Here is a 17,434-nt window from a genome sequence, read left to right on the forward strand (position 1 = left end):
CATGGTTTTGGGAAAAACGATGGCAGGACAATATCTTAATTCAGATGAAAGCCTGAAACCACTTTTGGCAAAAAGCCTGGACGAGGGCGTAACACCACTCTGTCCTCATAAATAATGAAATATGGCTCTTTACAAGAAAGAGCAGCCAATTCTGAAACCTTCCTTGCTGAGGATACAGCAAGCAAGAATATCAGCTTCCTAGTCAGGAGGACTAAGGGAACATGCTGTAATGGTTCAAATGGCGGTTTTTGTAGCACAGACAAAACGAAATCCAAGCGGTTAAAGGTGATTTAACTGGCGGATTAATCCGTATCACCCTTGCATAAAACCCCAGACTAAAGAATGAGTAGCAAACAGTCTTTGAAATAAAAAACAATAATACTGAGACTTGGCCCTTAATAGTACTTAGGGCCAACTTCATCTCTATGCCCAATTGTAGGAAGGCAAGGATTCTGCCTATAATATATCTCTGAGGGTGCCAACCCTTGGATTCACACCAGGAAACAAACTTTCCAAACTATACTATAATATACAACTCTGGAAACTGGTTTCCTTTCATTGATTAAAGTTGAGATAACAGACCTGGAAAGCCTACCCTTCCTCAGAATGTGGGTTTTAATAGCCATTAAATTTAGAGTTCCTAAATTAGGATGAAATATTGGCCCCTGCAATAGCAGGTCTGGCCTTCGTGGGAGAGGTCAAGGACCCTCCACTGTCAATCTTTACGATCTCTGTGTACCATGACCTTCTGGGCCATGCTGGTGCTACCAGAGTTACCGGCTTTCTTTCCAGCTTGCTCCTGCAAAGAAGTCGAGGAAGCAACTGAATCGGGGGAAAAGCATTGATCAGTAAAAACTGATCTTACGGGGGGTTACCAGCGCATTTGTTCCATATGCGAGTGGATCCCTTGTTCTGGACACAAAGTTGACTAACTTCATGTTGAATCTGGACACCAGAAGATCTATGTCTGGAGTCCCCCTCTTTGGCAAACAGCCCGAAACACTTCGGGGTGAAGACACCATTCCCCTGGGAATAACTGCTGGTGACTTAGATAGTCTGCCTGCCAATTCTCTACTTCCGGAATGAAAACTGCCGATAGGGATGGAGCATTCCTTTCTGCTCAAGTTAGGATATGGTTCACCTTTCTCTGAGCTGAGAAACTCTTGGTGCCCCCTTGGCGATTGATATAGGCCACAGCTGTGGCATTGTAGGATTGAACAATTCTTTAACTTAACTTGGAGGTCCAGGTTTTCGGAGCCAAGTACACTGCCCGAATCTCTAGGATGTTGATGGGCAGGGCTCTTTCGAAGTTTTGACCACTTCCCTGGACAGTCGTCTCTTCTAGTACCACTCCCCAGCCTTCAGCAAATTCTGACTTTGTAACCACCAAATGAGGCTTTGAGACACTCTTGGGGACAGCCGCATTGACAAGTCCATATCTCGGATCGTCTTGTTCCAAGCAGAGAGGATTCTGTTTTGCAACAGTCTTGAATCGAACTGGGCATAGAGGACTGCTTCAAACAAAGCTCCCATCTTTCCTAACAACCTCATGCAAAGGCGAATTGAAGGATTTGCTTTTGGCCTGACCATCCATACCAGCTCTTGTATGGAGCTGATCTTTGCTGGAGGCAAGAACACCCTTTTCTGGGCTGTATCTATGATCAGGCCTAAATAATCCAGCCTTCTTACTGGTTTTAGGGATCCAACCGAGACTTTCCAGGTAACTGGTTGTAATGTGTACGCTTTGCTTTAAGTGAGTCACTGACTGGTCTATTAACAATAGATCGTCTAGGTACGCCAACACTGTTATGCCCTGTGCCCTCAACCTAGCTAGAGTATTTTTGTGAATACCCATGGTGCTGTGGCTAGCCCAAAGGGTAAGGCCGCAAAATGAAAGTGCCGTTGTTCCACTTCGAATCGCAGAATCCTTTGGTGAGCGGGAAATATAGGGACATGCAGAAAAGCATTCCTGATGTCAATGAACGCCAGACATTCTCCACCTTGTAGGATGGAGACCACTGACCTGATCGACTCCATTCGAAATGAGCAAATTTTTAGGAACCGATTTAGATTTTTTAGATCCAGAATGAGCCCGACATTTCCATTTGGTTTTGGTACCGTAAAAAGTTTGAACAGCAACCTAAACCTTGTTCTTCTGTGGGGATCTGTATGATTACCCCTTGAGTCAATAATCGGTCTAATGCTTGAAACAGGGATTGTCTGTTCCCTGAATCCTTGGGAACATTTGATATCAGAAAACGAGATGGTGGAAACTCCCGAGACTCTAGTTTGTATCCTAGAGCCCGTCTGTCCTGAGTTTCCCTGAGTTTTTCAGAAGTCTTCCCCTTACCTTGGTGAGGGGAGACGCCTCTTCATGAAAAGGTATTAGTATTCTGCTTTGTAGTCTTGTGGCTCCAGGTCTTCCTTTGAGCCTGGGCCTGACCCTGCGATTTTCCTCTGGAATCTGACGGTGGAAGCCATCGCCACTGCCTAGAGGCGGATGCGCTTGGCACAGGAGAGAAAGTCTGTTTAAATGAAGGACATTTATACTTTCTTTTGACTGGCAAAAGAGTACTTTTTCCACTGGAAATTGTTTGGATGTATTTATCCAAATCATCGCCAACTAGTCGCTCCCCATGAAATGGGAAACTAGACAGTAGGTTTTTGCAGGGTGCTTTGGCAGACGAACCCTTTAGCCAAAGGGTCCTACACATGTGTACCAGCAGAAGTGCAAGGCGAGATGCCTGGTGAATAGAATCATTTATAGCAGCTATGGCAAAACATAATGCTTTGGGTAAATTGGCCAACTCACTGGCCTGTTGTGCAGGGAGCTCATTAAGGGCCTCTGTGAACCGGTCTTTTAAGGACTGACAGAGAACTATAGCTGCAATTGCAGGCTGAGCAACGGTACCTGCTAAAGAAAAAAAAAAGAGGATTTTAACAGGAATTCCAACTTTTTATCTGTTGGATCCTTTAGCATTTATGCATTGTCCACTGGTCAAGTTAAACTTTTATTCACACTGGAAATCGCAGCATCTACTGCTGGAACTTTCCATTATTTTGGTGAATTTTTCCTCCATAGGATAGAGAACTGAGAATCTCTTTGGGGGGAGAAAATGCTTATACGGATGAACCCATTCGGTATAAATAAGCTTCTATTAATGTGTGGACTGGAAACGCATGCACTGGTTCTGAAGGTTTCAAGGAACCCAAAGAAGAAACCAGACTTTCAGCTAACTCTGATAGGGGTAGCATGAAAGTGGAGCGAACCATGTCCGTAAGGATTTGTACCTCAGATTGTGAAGCTGAAACTTCAACTGTTGTTTCCGCCTCAGAGGTTTGTTTTTCCCGATCGTTTGAGGGTAATACCTCACCTTGTCCCTGCTGTTCCCCTGGCAAGGGGTTTGGAGTGGGAGAGAGGGATCTAGCATGCTTTTTAGCCCCTTTAATGGAGGAAGATGCATCTTCAGTCACGTATACAGGGGCTGAAGTGTGAGAAGCAGTTGCACCACCAATTGCTTCCAATGACTCACCCTGGGGCTTGCCATGTCAGGTATCTCCAGAGAGGATGACAATGTGGAGGCATGTATGGAATTCCCTGCTCCTGGGGGTGGTTTTGGTGCCTTAGCAGTAAGCCTTGAAGCCATAGTGCAAAGCACAAAAAGCAAAGGTACTCTAACTGTTCTATTTATTTGAACAATAGTAGGAAAAACAGTGGTAGCATAGAATGATCTAATGCTAAACAATAAGTTTTTTCCTGTACTGCAAATGCCTGTGTAAACCCCTCATGTGCACCAGCGCTTCTGTGTCCTGTGGCAGCCTTGCTTCAGCTGCTCTGATAGACACTGTCTGTTTACCAGAGTATCAGCTTTAATTTTTTTTCAGGTGTGAGCCTGATGCGTCACACCCTTTCCTGTGCTTTAACAGGAGTCACCTCGGAGGGGAGGCGGGGGAGGGGGGGGGAAGGGGATTTACACAGCCTTTTTTATCAGCTTTTCAGAATTTATGCTTGTTTAAACATAACATGTACCCCTATCCACTTGGTTTCCCCATTTAGGGGGAGAGAAGACCCCCTCTTCAGCTGCTGAGACACACGCTGTATTAGCACAGATTTAAACAGGGTCTAAACCTCCCTCTAGAGGAGTTTTAATATAATTGAAAGAAAAGTCATAGGTGGACTTTGCAGTTCCTATGTTTTCCTCTTACCTTTTCTTCACTGTAGGATACTGCTGTAAACAGACAGATCCAAACTTCACCCATCATGGCGAGCAGCATGGTTAAACCTTCAAAGACTGGGGCCCTTTTAATAGGGGTTCCACTCCTTTGGACCATGTATAGCACCCCTCAGGACAGCTTTAGGTAATGTATCATGACCAAAAAGAGTCCTGGTTCCTAGGGTCCAGCCCTCAAAAAGGAGCGTTACAGGCAAAACCTTGTTCTTCTATGTGAGGCCTGCGTACCATCCTGGAGCCGCAGTGGCGGGGTGGATCCGGTTGTGAAGGCTTTTTAAATCCAGCATGGATCCCTCCTGGAGCTCAGCAGAGCACATCTTCACTCGTGCCAACACCTTTAGACACTGGCCAAAAAACTCCTGGAAGGAGGAGGGGTTATATAGGAGAGTCAACTTCCTGTATTGAGTGCCAGTGTCAACACCTGAAGGCAGCTATAACCCACTAAGTAAATACTTAAGGCTCTGTGTTCTATGATATATGATAAAGAAAAGTGTAAAAAATTGTAAAAAAGACAAGAGACAGCTTGGGACAAGTCTTTTAATAAAAAATATGTCCCGCAATGTACATCCCTGTCGCCCGACGGACCGAAAAAAGAAAAAAAAAAAAAAAAGCCGCAACTGTTCTGCCTCCATGGGAGGCTCCTGCCAACTGATGCTTCTTCTGGGTTACAATTGTTATATAGCTGAGGGTGGGGCCACCTAGTGATGTAAACGGGTGACCCTGCCCTACTCTGATGCCACGGGGATTTACATTATGGGACGTTTTTTCATTATTTAATAAAGGACTTTTCCCAAGCTGTCTTTTTTTTTTTACCATTTTTGACACTTTTTTTTGTGGCATAGGGTTCTGTTTAAAATCCATACCAGACCTGAAGGGTCTAGTATGGATTTTGGAGGGGGCCCCTATGCCATTTTGTTTAAATTTGGCATAGGGTTACCCTTAATTTTCATATCAGACCTGAAGGGTCAGGTATGGCTTTTATGGCATGATATTTAAAGACATATTTCATTTTTATTGCTTCACTTTAAGCATTAAAAAAATAATTTCTCCCGAATAAAAAAAGGGACGTTTTAAAAACATTTTTATGTATTGATACATGTCCCCTGGGGCAGGACTCGGGTCCCCAAACTTTTTATGACAATAACGTGCATATAAGCCTTTAAAATGGGCCCTTTTGATTTTTCATGTTCGTGTCACAAACTTTAATGGTGTTCATGTGTTCTTCCAAATTTTTTGCCTGTTCGGTATGTTCTGGTGTGAACCCGAACCAATCTATGTAACAATGTTTCACCCAAGAATCACACTATATAAATCTAATGTAAACAATGTATGAATCTTGGGTGAAAGCCCTGATAAACAGACCTCTAAAATGTTAATCCCCAAAGTGCCATAATATTTTTCAGGAATTAATTAGGTGCAAAAAACTGGTATGTTTTGATTTTCATATATTTGTGAAAGAAAGCAACATATACAGACAAAATAGTGCACTAGAGTACATGCACAGGATCTCCCACAGCTCCTATTTAGACAAACACAATCTCTCAGCTACAAGCAACATTTTCATTTGAACAAGGAGATACAGGCTAATAGTACAGTAAATACCAATCATCAATACACATGGATAGATACCAAAAAACAGATACTCAAGATGAGACGGAGGTGGAAATCACAACGTTTCGGAGTAAAAACCCCTTTCTCAAGTGACTGAGATGCTCTATCCTGCTACATACCTTCATTCCATCAGGGCCCATCATACCATTGTCCCCCTCCAGGCCTGTGTCCCCCTGTAAAAATAAGAATGCTTGTTTTAAGAAAGTTTACATTATATATACATATATACACACAGTGGGAAAAATTATTAATCCTCTGCAGATTTTGTAAATTTGCCCGCTTACAAAGAAATGAAGGGTCTATAATTTTTATCATAAGTGGATTTTAAACACTTCCAGCCCAGGCATCATTTAGATATTAGATATCATTTAGATATTTTTTACAGCTGGTGATTCTGTGCACCGTGAGAACAATCATAGTGGCAGTTCAGCTGCTTGATCATTCTTACAGGTGGCGGGAGGGGACATCCCCCTTCTTGCTGCCTGCTGCCCTGGGCTTGCCCGTGGGATCGGTGAACTGGAAAAGAATCTGCCACCAGATGTTGATCATAGAGATCATAGAGATTTTAGGTGACCAGATGATTCGCAGTCATCTCTATGACCTTCGGAGGCCTGGGCACAATGTTATGATGCCACTTCCAGTCGGCGGAAGTAAACAAAGCTGAGAACTCGGCTGGAAAGAACGGGATCATTCATTTTTTTTTTTTTTTAATCTCAATCTTTCCAGCCTGGAGGAGAGATTTGGGGTCTTATAGATCCCCAGATCTCTCCATAAAGAGGACTTGTCATGCACCATTCCTAATGCAAGGAATGTTTGATAACATTTTTTTTTTTTTGAACAGAAAGTGTAAAAATAAAATGTTTTAAGCAAAAAAAAAAAAAAAAGACAAATGAAAAAAAAAGAAAGAGCCCCCGTCCCTTGTGTGCTCGCGCACAGAAACGAACGCATGCGAAAGTCGCCCCAGCATATGTAAGCACGTTCAAATCACACACGTGAGGTATCGCCCTGTGCGTTAGAGAGAGAGCAACAATTCTAGCACTAGACCTCTTCTGTAACTCTAAACTGGTAACCTGTAAAAAAAATTAAATTGTCGTCTATGAAGATTTTTAAGTACCAAACTTTGGTGCCATCTATTTACTAGTGCAAACATTTTCACATTTTACTAAAAATTGGACTAACTTTACTGTGTTGTTATTTTTAATGCATGGAACAGTTTTTTTCCCCTAAAAAATAAAATGCGTTTGAAAAAATTGTTGCGCAAATACCGCGTGACATAAAAAGTTGCAACGATCGCCATTTTATTCCCTAGGGTCTCTGCTAAAAAAAAAACCATATATAATGTTTGGGGGTTCTGAGTAATTTTCTAGCAAAAAAATTATAATTTTTACATGTAGAAGAGGAATGCCAGAATAGGCCTGGTATGGAAGTGGTTAAATGATAGAGACAGAATATCAACCAAAATACAGAAAAAAACACATAAAACAAATGCTATAAATTAAGTTGCAGTTCAGTGAGTAAAATAAGTATTTGATCCCCAAGCAAAACAGGACTTGTCACGCTGGAAGACCCATCTTTAGTGTTCTGGCTGAGGGAAGAAGGTTCTCAAAGATTTTACAATACATGACCCCATCCATCGGCCCCTTAGTGTGGCAAAATTGTCTGTACCTTTAGCAGAGAAACAGCCCCAAAGCCTAATGTTTCCACCTTTGTGCTTGACTGTAGGGATGATGTTCTTAGAGTAATAGCATTTTTTCTTCCTGCAAACACGGCTAGTCAAGTTAATGCCAAAGAGCTCAATTTTGGTCTCATCTGATCACAGCACTTTCTCCCAATCCTTTTCTGAATCATTTAGATGTTCATTGGCATGACTGTACATGTGCCTTTTTTACGAGGGGACTTACCGTGTTTAGAGGAAAAAAAGCTGACTATTACTCTAAGAACACCATCCCTACAGTTGAGCACAGAAGTGGAAACATTATGCTTTGGGGACGTTTCTCTGCTAAAGGTACAGACCATTTTGCCGCATTGAGGGGCCAATGGATAGGGCCATGTATTGTAAAATCTTGGATGAGAACCTTCTTCCCTCAGCCAGAGCACTGAAAATGGGTCATGGATGGGTCTTCCAGCATTACAATGACCCAAAACGTACTGCCAAGGCAAGGAGTGGCTCAAGAAGAAGCACATTAAGGCCATGGAGTGGCCTAGCCAGTCTCCAGACCTTAAAGTGCTTGTTAACCCACTACAATCCCCTCTGGAAAAGAACATTATGTGTCCCAGTGTCTGTTATATAAAAAACATGCCAATCTCTACCTTAGATCAGAGCATCTCCCGTCGCTCATGTGACTCCTCTGCTCTCTCCTCTCCCCATCTAACAGCTATAGCGGGAGGGGCCGAGAAACTCCCGCTGACGTCAGCCGGGGAGAAGAAAGCTAAGGAGACACGTGAGCGCCTGGAGACACTCTGATATAAGGTAGAGATCAGAATCTTTTTTATATATCGGACACTGGGACGCATAATGTTATTCTACAGAGAGGATTGTATATTTATAGTGTAGTTATAATAGCAGCAGAAGGGAAGGGCTGGGTAGTGGACAGAGCTGACAGAGGGGGAGTGTACAGAGCTGACAGACTGTGGATGATGGAGGCATGTAAATTGACCACAATGTCAGGCTCAGGAGCCATTATAAACTGCGGTCAGTTTACGGGGGGGGGGGGGGCAGAACTAGGCAGGGTCTTTCAGGTTTTTTGGGTGATACAGGGGGCCAAATGGCACAGCATAAGCACTGTGGCGTTATTCATGCTTTAGGGGAACAGGATCTGTTTTTCAGGAAGGGAAGGGGGGGGGGGGGGGTGAGTCATATGAGGGCCAATGAGAGATGCAGGGCTGGAGGTGTGCCTCTGTGTGTCTGTGTAAATTCAGAAAGTGAACAGGCAGCAGCTTCAGCTGCACACATTTAAAATGGCTGCAGCCAGGCTGGGTGGAGGGATATTTCTGCAGCATATTTGGCAAGTACAAAATCACATTATATATAAAATATATGGGGGGGGGGGGCAGAACTAGGCAGGGTCTTTCAGGTTTTTTGGGTGATACAGGGGGCCAAATGGCACAGCATAAGCACTGTGGCGTTATTCATGCTTTAGGGGAACAGGATCTGTTTTTCAAGAAGGGAAGGAGGGGGGGGGGGGGAGTCATATGAGGGCCAATGAGAGCTGCAAGGCTGGAGGTGTGCCTCTGTGTGTCTGTGTAAATCCAGAAAGTGAACAGGCAGCAGCTTCAGCTGCACACATTTAAAATGGCTGCAGCCAGGCTGAGTGGAGGGATATTTCTGCAGCATATTTGGCAAGTACAAAATCACATTATATATAAAATAATATAGAAAGTGGTTAGAGGGAAGCTTTAGAATGGCAAATATTTTTTTATTACAAATAATGTGAGCAGACTGCAGTTCCCCTTTAAGGCTTTAAAGAAGATCTGTAAGGAAGAGTAGACCAAAATCCCTCCTGAGGTGTGTGCAAACCTGGTCACCAACTACAAGAAACATCTTACCTCTGTGCTTACCAACAAGGGTTTCTCCACCAAATACTAAGTCATGTTTTGCTTGGAGATCAAATACTTATTTTACTCACTAAACTGTAACTGAATTTATAAAATTTGTATTTTCTGGATTTTTGGTTGATATTCTGTCTCTATCATTTAAAATACACCAAAGATAAAAAAAATGATAGACCCTTAATTTCTTTGTAAGTGGCCAAACTTACAAAATATGTATAGCAAGTAGCACCAGAGCACCACAAATATAACATTTTATCAGTTATATTTTCAGAATGAATCTGTATTCTGGTTCTGTTAGCAGGTGAATAAGTAGAGTGGTATACTCACTCTCTGGCCTATCAGTCCTTGTTCTCCTGGAATCCCCAACGGTCCGATATCTCCCTGAGGAGAACAATATAAGATGAGATTCATAATGTATAACTCTTTGATATTGTATACTTGGAGCAGCTTCCTCAAATAAATCTGTACTGAGTGGAGCAAAACACAAGTTCACTTAAAGTAATCGGATGTGTAAAATAAAATAAAATAAAAGTCATACTTACAGCAGGGCAAAAAAGTATTTAGTCAGCCACCAATTGTGCAAGTTCTCTCACTTAAAAAGATGAGAGGCCTGTAATTGTCATCATAGGTATACCTCAACTATGAGAGACAAAATGTGGAAACAAATCCAGACAATCACATTGTCTGATTTTTGAAAGAATCTATTTGCAAATTATGGTGGAAATAAGTATTTTGGCAATATCAAATTTCATCTCAATACTTTGTTATATATCCTTTGTTGGCAATGACAGAGGTCAAACGTTTTCTGTAAGTCTTCACAAGGTTGTCACACACTGTTGCTGGTATGTTGGCCCATTCTTCCATGCAGATCTCCTCTAGAGCAGTGATGTTTTGCTGGGCAACACGGACTTTCAACTCCCTCCAAAGGTTTTCTATGGGGTTGAGATCTGGAGACTGGCTAGGCCACTCCAGGACCTTGAAATGCTTCTTACAAAGCCACTCCTTCATTGCCCCGGCGGTGTGTTTGGGATCATGGCCATGCTGAAAGACCCAGCCACGTTTCATCTTCAATGCCCTTGCTGATGGGAGGAGGTTTACACTCAAAATCTCACAATACATGGCCCCATTCATTCTTTCATGTACACGGATCAGTTGTCATGTTCCCTTTGCAGAGAAACAGCCCCAAAGCATGATGTTGCCACCCCCATGCTTTGCAGTAGGTATGGTGTTCTTTGGTTGCAACTCTGCATTCTCTCTCCTCCACACACGATGAGTTGTGTTTCTACCAAACAGTTCTACTTTGATTTCATCTGACCATATAACATTCTCCCAATCCTCTTCTGGATCATTCAAATGCTCTCTAGCAAACCTCAGACGGGCCCGGACATGTACTGGCTTAAGCAGGGGGACACGTCTGGCACTGCAGGATCTGAATCCCTGGCGGCGTAGTGTGGTACTGATGGTAGACTTTATTATGTTGGTCCCAGCTCTCTGCAGGTCATTCACTAGGTCCCCCAGTGTGGTTCTGGGATTTTTGCTCACCGTTCTTGTTATCATTTTGACCCCACGGGCTGAGATCTTTTTTGGAGCCCCAGATCGAGGGAGATTATCATTGGTCTTGTATGTCTTCCATTTTCTAATTATTGCTCCTACAATTGATTTCTTTACACCAAGCTGCATCCCTATTGCAGATTCCGTCTTCCCAGCCTGGTGCAGTTCTACAATTTTGTTTCTGGTGTCCTTCGACAGCTATTTGGTCCTCACCATAGTGGAGTTTGGAGTGTGACTGTTTGAGGTTGTGGACAGGTGTCTTTTATACTGATAATAAGTTCAAACAGATGCCATTAATACAGATAATGAGTGGAGGACAGAGGAGCCTCTTAAAGAAGAGGATACAGGTCTGTGAGAGCCAGAAATCTTGCTTGTTTGTAGGTGACCAAATACTTATTTTCCATCATCATTTGCAAATAAATTCTTTAAAAAAAAAATCAGACAATGTGATTGTCTGGATTTGTTTCCACATTTTATCTCTCGTAGTTGAGGTATACCTATGATGACAATTACAGGCCTCTCTCATCTTTTAAGTGGGAGAACTTTGGTGGCTGACTAAATACTTTTTTTTCCCCACTGGACCAGCTCTGTGTATTGGTTTTGCACAGAGTAGGCCCAATCCTTCTCTCCTGGGGTCCCCTGACGTTGCTTCTGACTCCTCCTCCCTGCCCAGTGCCCTTAAAGCAAGCAATTTGCTTCTGCTGCTGCCTCCATGTCTAGTGAGGTCAGAGAGAGCCACTGCTCTCAGGTACAGTGATGGATCGAGATCAGGCTTAGGGTGCTAGTGGGAATCCTGGTCAGAGAAGATATACTATTTATCACCATCTTTGGACGCACCCCTGTAACCAGTTTTCTCTTCAGGTACATACACTATAATGAATGCCTGGATTTGTAATTTAAGCGTTTATGGGGCACCGAGTCAAATGCTTTGGTAAAAAACGAGATACCAAAGGCCTTTCCTCATCCAGATTACAGCTCAATCCCTCATAGAATGTTAATAAATTGGTCTGGCAAGAACGATCTTTCATAAATCCATGCTTGGTACTACTAATATTATACATTTTTTCATCAGCAATTTCATGGATATGGTCCCTTATCATCCCCTCCAATCATTTACAAACTATTGATGTTAGGCTGACTGTAGCTACCAGGTATATATCAGCCCTTTTTTTGAATATTGGTACCACGTTAGCTTTCCGCCGGTCTGCTGGGACCATTCCGATCAGTAAGCTGTCTTTACAGATGTAGAATAACTACCAATGACCTTAGTTCTTTGACAACTCCCAGGGGTAAGTCACCTGGCCCTGGTGATTTATTTACATTAGGTTTTTCAAGTCTTTTAAAAACACTAGATTCTTTTAGCCTCAAGAGTACCTTCCTTGCTGTGTTGCCAACACTACCATGCTGTTTATTATACCCCTCATTTTCCACTGTAGAAACAAGGTACCATAATAGATCTTCTTGGAATTGGCTTTTCTTGCTTTTAGCAAAGTAATAGTCACAGATTGAGAAATCCCTCTATCCTTTAAGACATGGGATTCAACATGTTGCTGGACCCTGAGCTAGCACATCTGGCCTGTTGGGAAGGGGCCCAGATGTTGTCTGCTACAAGTTCGATTATGTTGCCCTATTTTGTGGAGCAGGTAAGGCAGAATTTACACTGGAGGTAAGGCATAAAGAAGCCCGAACTGAGACCAGGGTATTATTAGGACATCCAAGGCCAGGGCTAGAGGATTCCTGGTTCTGGCAACAAGCAGAGGTAGCTTGTCCTAGAATCTGGAGGTTAGGGTCTCCACATCCAGAATGCCCCATTTTTGGCATATCAGATTGAACATATCTGGACAAAGAGACCATTCCTCTTGGTCAAAGTGGTAGCGGCTGAGATAATCTGCCTGGCAATCGCCCACTCTTGTGGACTGCAGAAATAGCTGGACAATGTTTTTCTGTCCATGCAAGAATCTTGTTTGCTTCCTTCAAGGCAGCCAGGCTCCTCATGTCCACCATGGTGGCATTATCTGAATGCACCTGGATTAGTTGTCCATTCGGGAGAGTCCAGTGCTGCAGGGACAACGTGACTGCCTTCAGCTCCAGGATGTTTATGGGGAGCTCCATTTTCTGTTTCGACCATGTTCCTTGAACTGTCAAGGATTGGAACACTCCTCCTCAGCCTGATAAATGTTGTAAGAAGTTTCTAGTGGCAGGATAGAAAGGACTTTGTTAGTGTTAAAGTGGTTCTAAAGGCTGAAATTTTTTTTTTAACCTTCAAGCATTCTATGCATGAAGGTAAATGACCTTCTGGGTGTAGCTCTCCCCACAGCCACCCCCCCCCCCCCCCCAAATACTTACCTAAGCCCTATCCTGATCCATTGATGTGTATGAGAGCTAAGGGTCTCCCAGGAATCTCTCTTCTGATTGACTGAGGGAAAGAGCAGTTGAATTGTTCTATGGACATTTTATGACAACTGCCTGGGATACGAGTCCTTCTGAAGAAGGTTGACCAGATAGCTTGTGACTTGAATGCACTGGGCTCTGAGCAGGGCAAGCAGGGGTGCCAAGACCTTTGTGAACACTCTGGGAGCAGAGGATAGATTGAAGGGCAGTGTGACAAAATGGGAGGGATTAATTATTGCTACTACAAAGTATAGAACATGCTAAAGTGTTGATGAGGCAGGTAAAGCAACACGCAGATAGGTATCTTGGTTATCCACTGATACCAGGTATTCCACCTGCTTTAGAGAGGCAATTACTGACCTTGTTGATTTCATGTGAAGTTATGGAGTTTGAAGAAATCTGGAAGTAAAAGCTTTCCCCTGAAGACCTCTCTGATAAATTGGTCAAGTGCCTCATGAAAAAAGGCATCTTCCTTGGAAGGGCATAGGTGTGAGGCGTTTTTTGCAGGCAACTTTAACTGTCCAAGCAATAAGCCATAACATTTTGCACACATGAAAGCATATTAGAGCCATTCTGGAAACTGCATTTTCTAGGGCAGCCTTTTTCAACCAGGGTGCCTTGGCAAAATGCCTACAAAAATCATATACAAGCCAGCATGTAGATGAAGGCTGTCTTTTAGTTAAACTAAGTAATAGGTTTTTATTGTGCACCATTATAACCTTCTAGCTGCCGGCATGCTAAAGTCATCAGTTGATAGGGGGTATCTCAGTCGCCTGCATAGCATCCTTGTTTGATCCCCCCCCCCCATCAGCACTGGGGTCACATTAGCTGAGTGATGGAGAAAAACTGAGGGAAGAGAGAAACATTGGAATACTAGTCAGTGCCAGTTTGGAAAAATTGATTTGCTTTGGAAGAATAAATCACCTCTAATGTTGGGTGACCTACTTGGACTTGTGGAGGTTGCTGCATTATGTAAAACTATTTGGCTACTTTCACACTGAGGTGCTTTGCAGATGCTATATGATAAAAATAGTGACTGCAAAGCGCCCTGAAAGAGCCGCTCAATTCACTCCAATGTGAAAGCCCCAAGGTCTTTCACACTGGAGCGGTGTGCTTGCAGGACAGTTAAAAAAGTCCTGTAAGCCACATCTTTGCAGCGCTATAGGAGAAGTGTATTCACCACCCCTAAAGCACCCCTTACCATTGAAAACAATGGGGCAGCTGTGCTTTTCCGGTGGTTTTAACCCTTTTTCGGCCGCTAGCGGATGTTAAAACTGCCCCGCCAGGGGCCGAATAGCGGCGCTAAAACGCCGCTAAATATAGTGCCGCTTTACCGCCGGCGCCCGCCCCAGTGTGAAAGTAACCTTAGAATAGTCTTTACATTTTAGAATGGGATGTGTCGAGAGGGTCCATAATTTTAAAACACCCCCGCCCCTGTAAAGTCACACTCGCGCGTTGGTACCTCACGCATATGTAAACGTTGATCGCGCCACACATGAGGTATCGCTGTGAACATCAAAGCAAAGAAATAATTTTAGCACCGGACCTCCTCAGTAATTCAGTTTGCGTTTGAAAAACCTGATGTGCAAATATTGTGTGACACAAAAAACATGCAACGCCCACCATTTAATTCCCTAGGGCCTCTGCTTAAAATGTATAATAAATATATATATATATATATATATATATATATATATATATATATATATATATATATTTGGAGGTTTAAATAGTTTTCTAGCAAAAAATAAGGTTTATTTTTGTACATGTATAAAAGGAATATCAGCCCGGACAGGAACTGGTTAAAGAGATTCTTTAGGAGCATCTCCAATTTTCTATCTGCAGAATCATCTTCCACAGGGAAATTGAGAGGTTTGTTTAGGATAGAGATGGTAGGATCAACTACAGGAATAGCCTAATTCTTTGCAAACTCTTTTTCCACTGGAAATTCTTTCAGAAATCAACCCAGTCATAGACTACACATTCTATCAGTTCATGAACAGGGAATGTGCTGCAGGATTTTGCAGGTCCCTTTGTATCCAAAAGGACATGACGAGACAGAGGAGAGTCAGGCTGCACAATGCCAAGGCTTTAGGGGACAGAGACAGACAACTTTTAAATGTTACCAAGCATCTGTCATTTTTGCCATTACTGTTCTATGTTTCAATGTTGCCTAAAGCTCCCCTTTCAACAGAACACAAGTTTTGGGAAGAAAAATCTTTTGCAGCTTCCTTTCTTAATATCCTCTTCATTCTCTTCTGTGTCTGCGTTCTGGCATATTGTGATCCAGCCCAGATTGAGAAACAGGAGTAGATGAGGTATGGCATTTATGAGCCTTGGACAACGATGGATAACGATGGCTGTATTAAGATCAAAATTCTGTTTTTGTTGGGTATGCCACATGTTGCGTGTCAAAAATACAGATTGAATCGGATGCAGACATAGCTTCAAGTGAGGGTATTCCACGGGGATACTCTCAGAGTAGTGTGTGGGAGATATTGTAAGCATGTCTGAAAGGACTATGCGGTAACCCGAGTGTAGACTGTCCTGTAACGAGTCCTAATAGTAAAAGGGTAGGAGGAGGTGCCGGAGTACCTTATACAGTATAGGCTCTATGTGGAAGTGGCGTAAAGTATGAAACCAGTGGTATGATGTAACACCTGGTCAAATACCTGAGACTGACCTCTAAGTGGTTTAAATTACAGCGCCAACTTTGCACTGTAAAGTGAATACTTTCCAAACTTAGCTCAGTTTTTACAGTAATGATCATAGTTGTAGGGTGACCCTGGCATACTTGTCCAAATCATGATGGGCACAACCCTAAAGGACTCTTTAGGGACTGGGCGACAGTGAAGAGGTAACTGACGCATTAAAAAAATAAGGAAAAGTTCAAAATTAATGAAGAGGCCCATCATCTTCAGACACTAGCACAAAAGTAGGATTCATGGAGCGAGTTAAAGCTATAGGGGAGGAGCCCCAGTGCGTGTGTGATCAAAAGTTTGCCAGTGTCCAATAAACTGAAGGTGCATGCCGAAATACCATGGGGTATGAATGTTACCTGTGCCCTGTTCTGTACGATTAAGATAACATTTTGCACTGCACTACTCACCCTCTCCATGCTCAAGCGCTGCCCTCTGAGTCTTCCTCCTCAGCTGATCCTAATGTAGGTTGGATAAACCCAGAATTTTTGTGAGCCCAGAGTCATGGACACTTCACCCCCTGGGGATAAGTCATTTTCCAGTATAGACTCACAAGAGAATGCTATAAAGAATGATGGTCACACATCATAATCTGAACATTGTTCAATGAAGTACTCTGGACCGCCCACCACCAAAGAGGAAAAACTGGAGAGGACTTTGCTCATCATGTAGCTAATTTGTAGACCTGAGCTCGGTCATGTGGTGCAAGGAGAAAGTCCTTAGCCCTGTGTAAGCTTCAAACACATCGATATGGAGCTTATACAGTTTTTTTTCTTCTGGAATACAGAGTGGCAAGTATATGAAAAGATGGGAAGTACAAGTTGCTGGGAGAGATGCAATATTAAAGCTGAACACCAGAAAACCAGCTAAAATACAAATGGAAGTACAGATTTGAGGACTGATTTACCTACCAAGGGATTTGTATTTATGTCCATAAATTGCTCAGATTGAATAGCCCTGCCCGAAAGTACAGCCATCTTGAAAATCTGACATTTCTCATTTGCAGTGAAATAATGTTATGTCTGGTGCCAGAACGCAGGCTCTGATTGGTCAATAAAGGAAAAGCAAAAAACAAATAAGCTCTTCTCTCCGCTCTCTAATGCGCATGAGCATTGCAGTACACCTGACTGGCCTCTGATTGCATCTCCCTCTCCCAGCCTGAGCTCTGCTGTAAAAAGGATTTCAAGTGCCTGATGCCGGGTCAAATTCAAAGAACTTACACAAATTGTTTTTTAAAAATACACTAACATAATTTTATTGCACAAATATCTGCATGCATTTTTTCTGCCCTAAGTTCAAATTTAAACTGAATCGGTTTCTTTGCCCAAAATTCACAGGTTCACTTTAACAGCCAGGAAACTAATTTCTATCACCGAATTTATGTCAGCAGTGGTTTCC

The 17,434-nt window shown here is 42.8% G+C and overlaps 1 protein-coding gene across 3 annotated transcripts in view; it reads right to left on the reverse strand.

The window, feature by feature from the left end:
- COL27A1 (collagen type XXVII alpha 1 chain) overlaps positions 1-17,434 on the reverse strand; it is a 752,882-nt gene that overhangs the window by 209,443 nt on the left and 526,005 nt on the right. For all 3 annotated transcript variants that reach the window (XM_077478787.1, XM_077478785.1, XM_077478786.1), the window contains exons 35-36: positions 9,723-9,776; positions 5,963-6,016 (exon numbers count right to left, since the gene is read on the reverse strand). In XM_077478787.1, the coding sequence (XP_077334913.1) occupies positions 5,963-6,016; positions 9,723-9,776 (108 nt within the window). The remainder of the gene's footprint in view (positions 1-5,962; positions 6,017-9,722; positions 9,777-17,434) is intronic.

The sequence above is a fragment of the Lithobates pipiens genome, unplaced genomic scaffold (genome assembly GCF_037356315.1).
Source record: "Lithobates pipiens isolate NorthernLeopardFrog02 unplaced genomic scaffold, aLitPip1_a1.2 Scaffold_1, whole genome shotgun sequence".
NCBI lineage: Eukaryota > Metazoa > Chordata > Amphibia > Anura > Ranidae > Lithobates > Lithobates pipiens.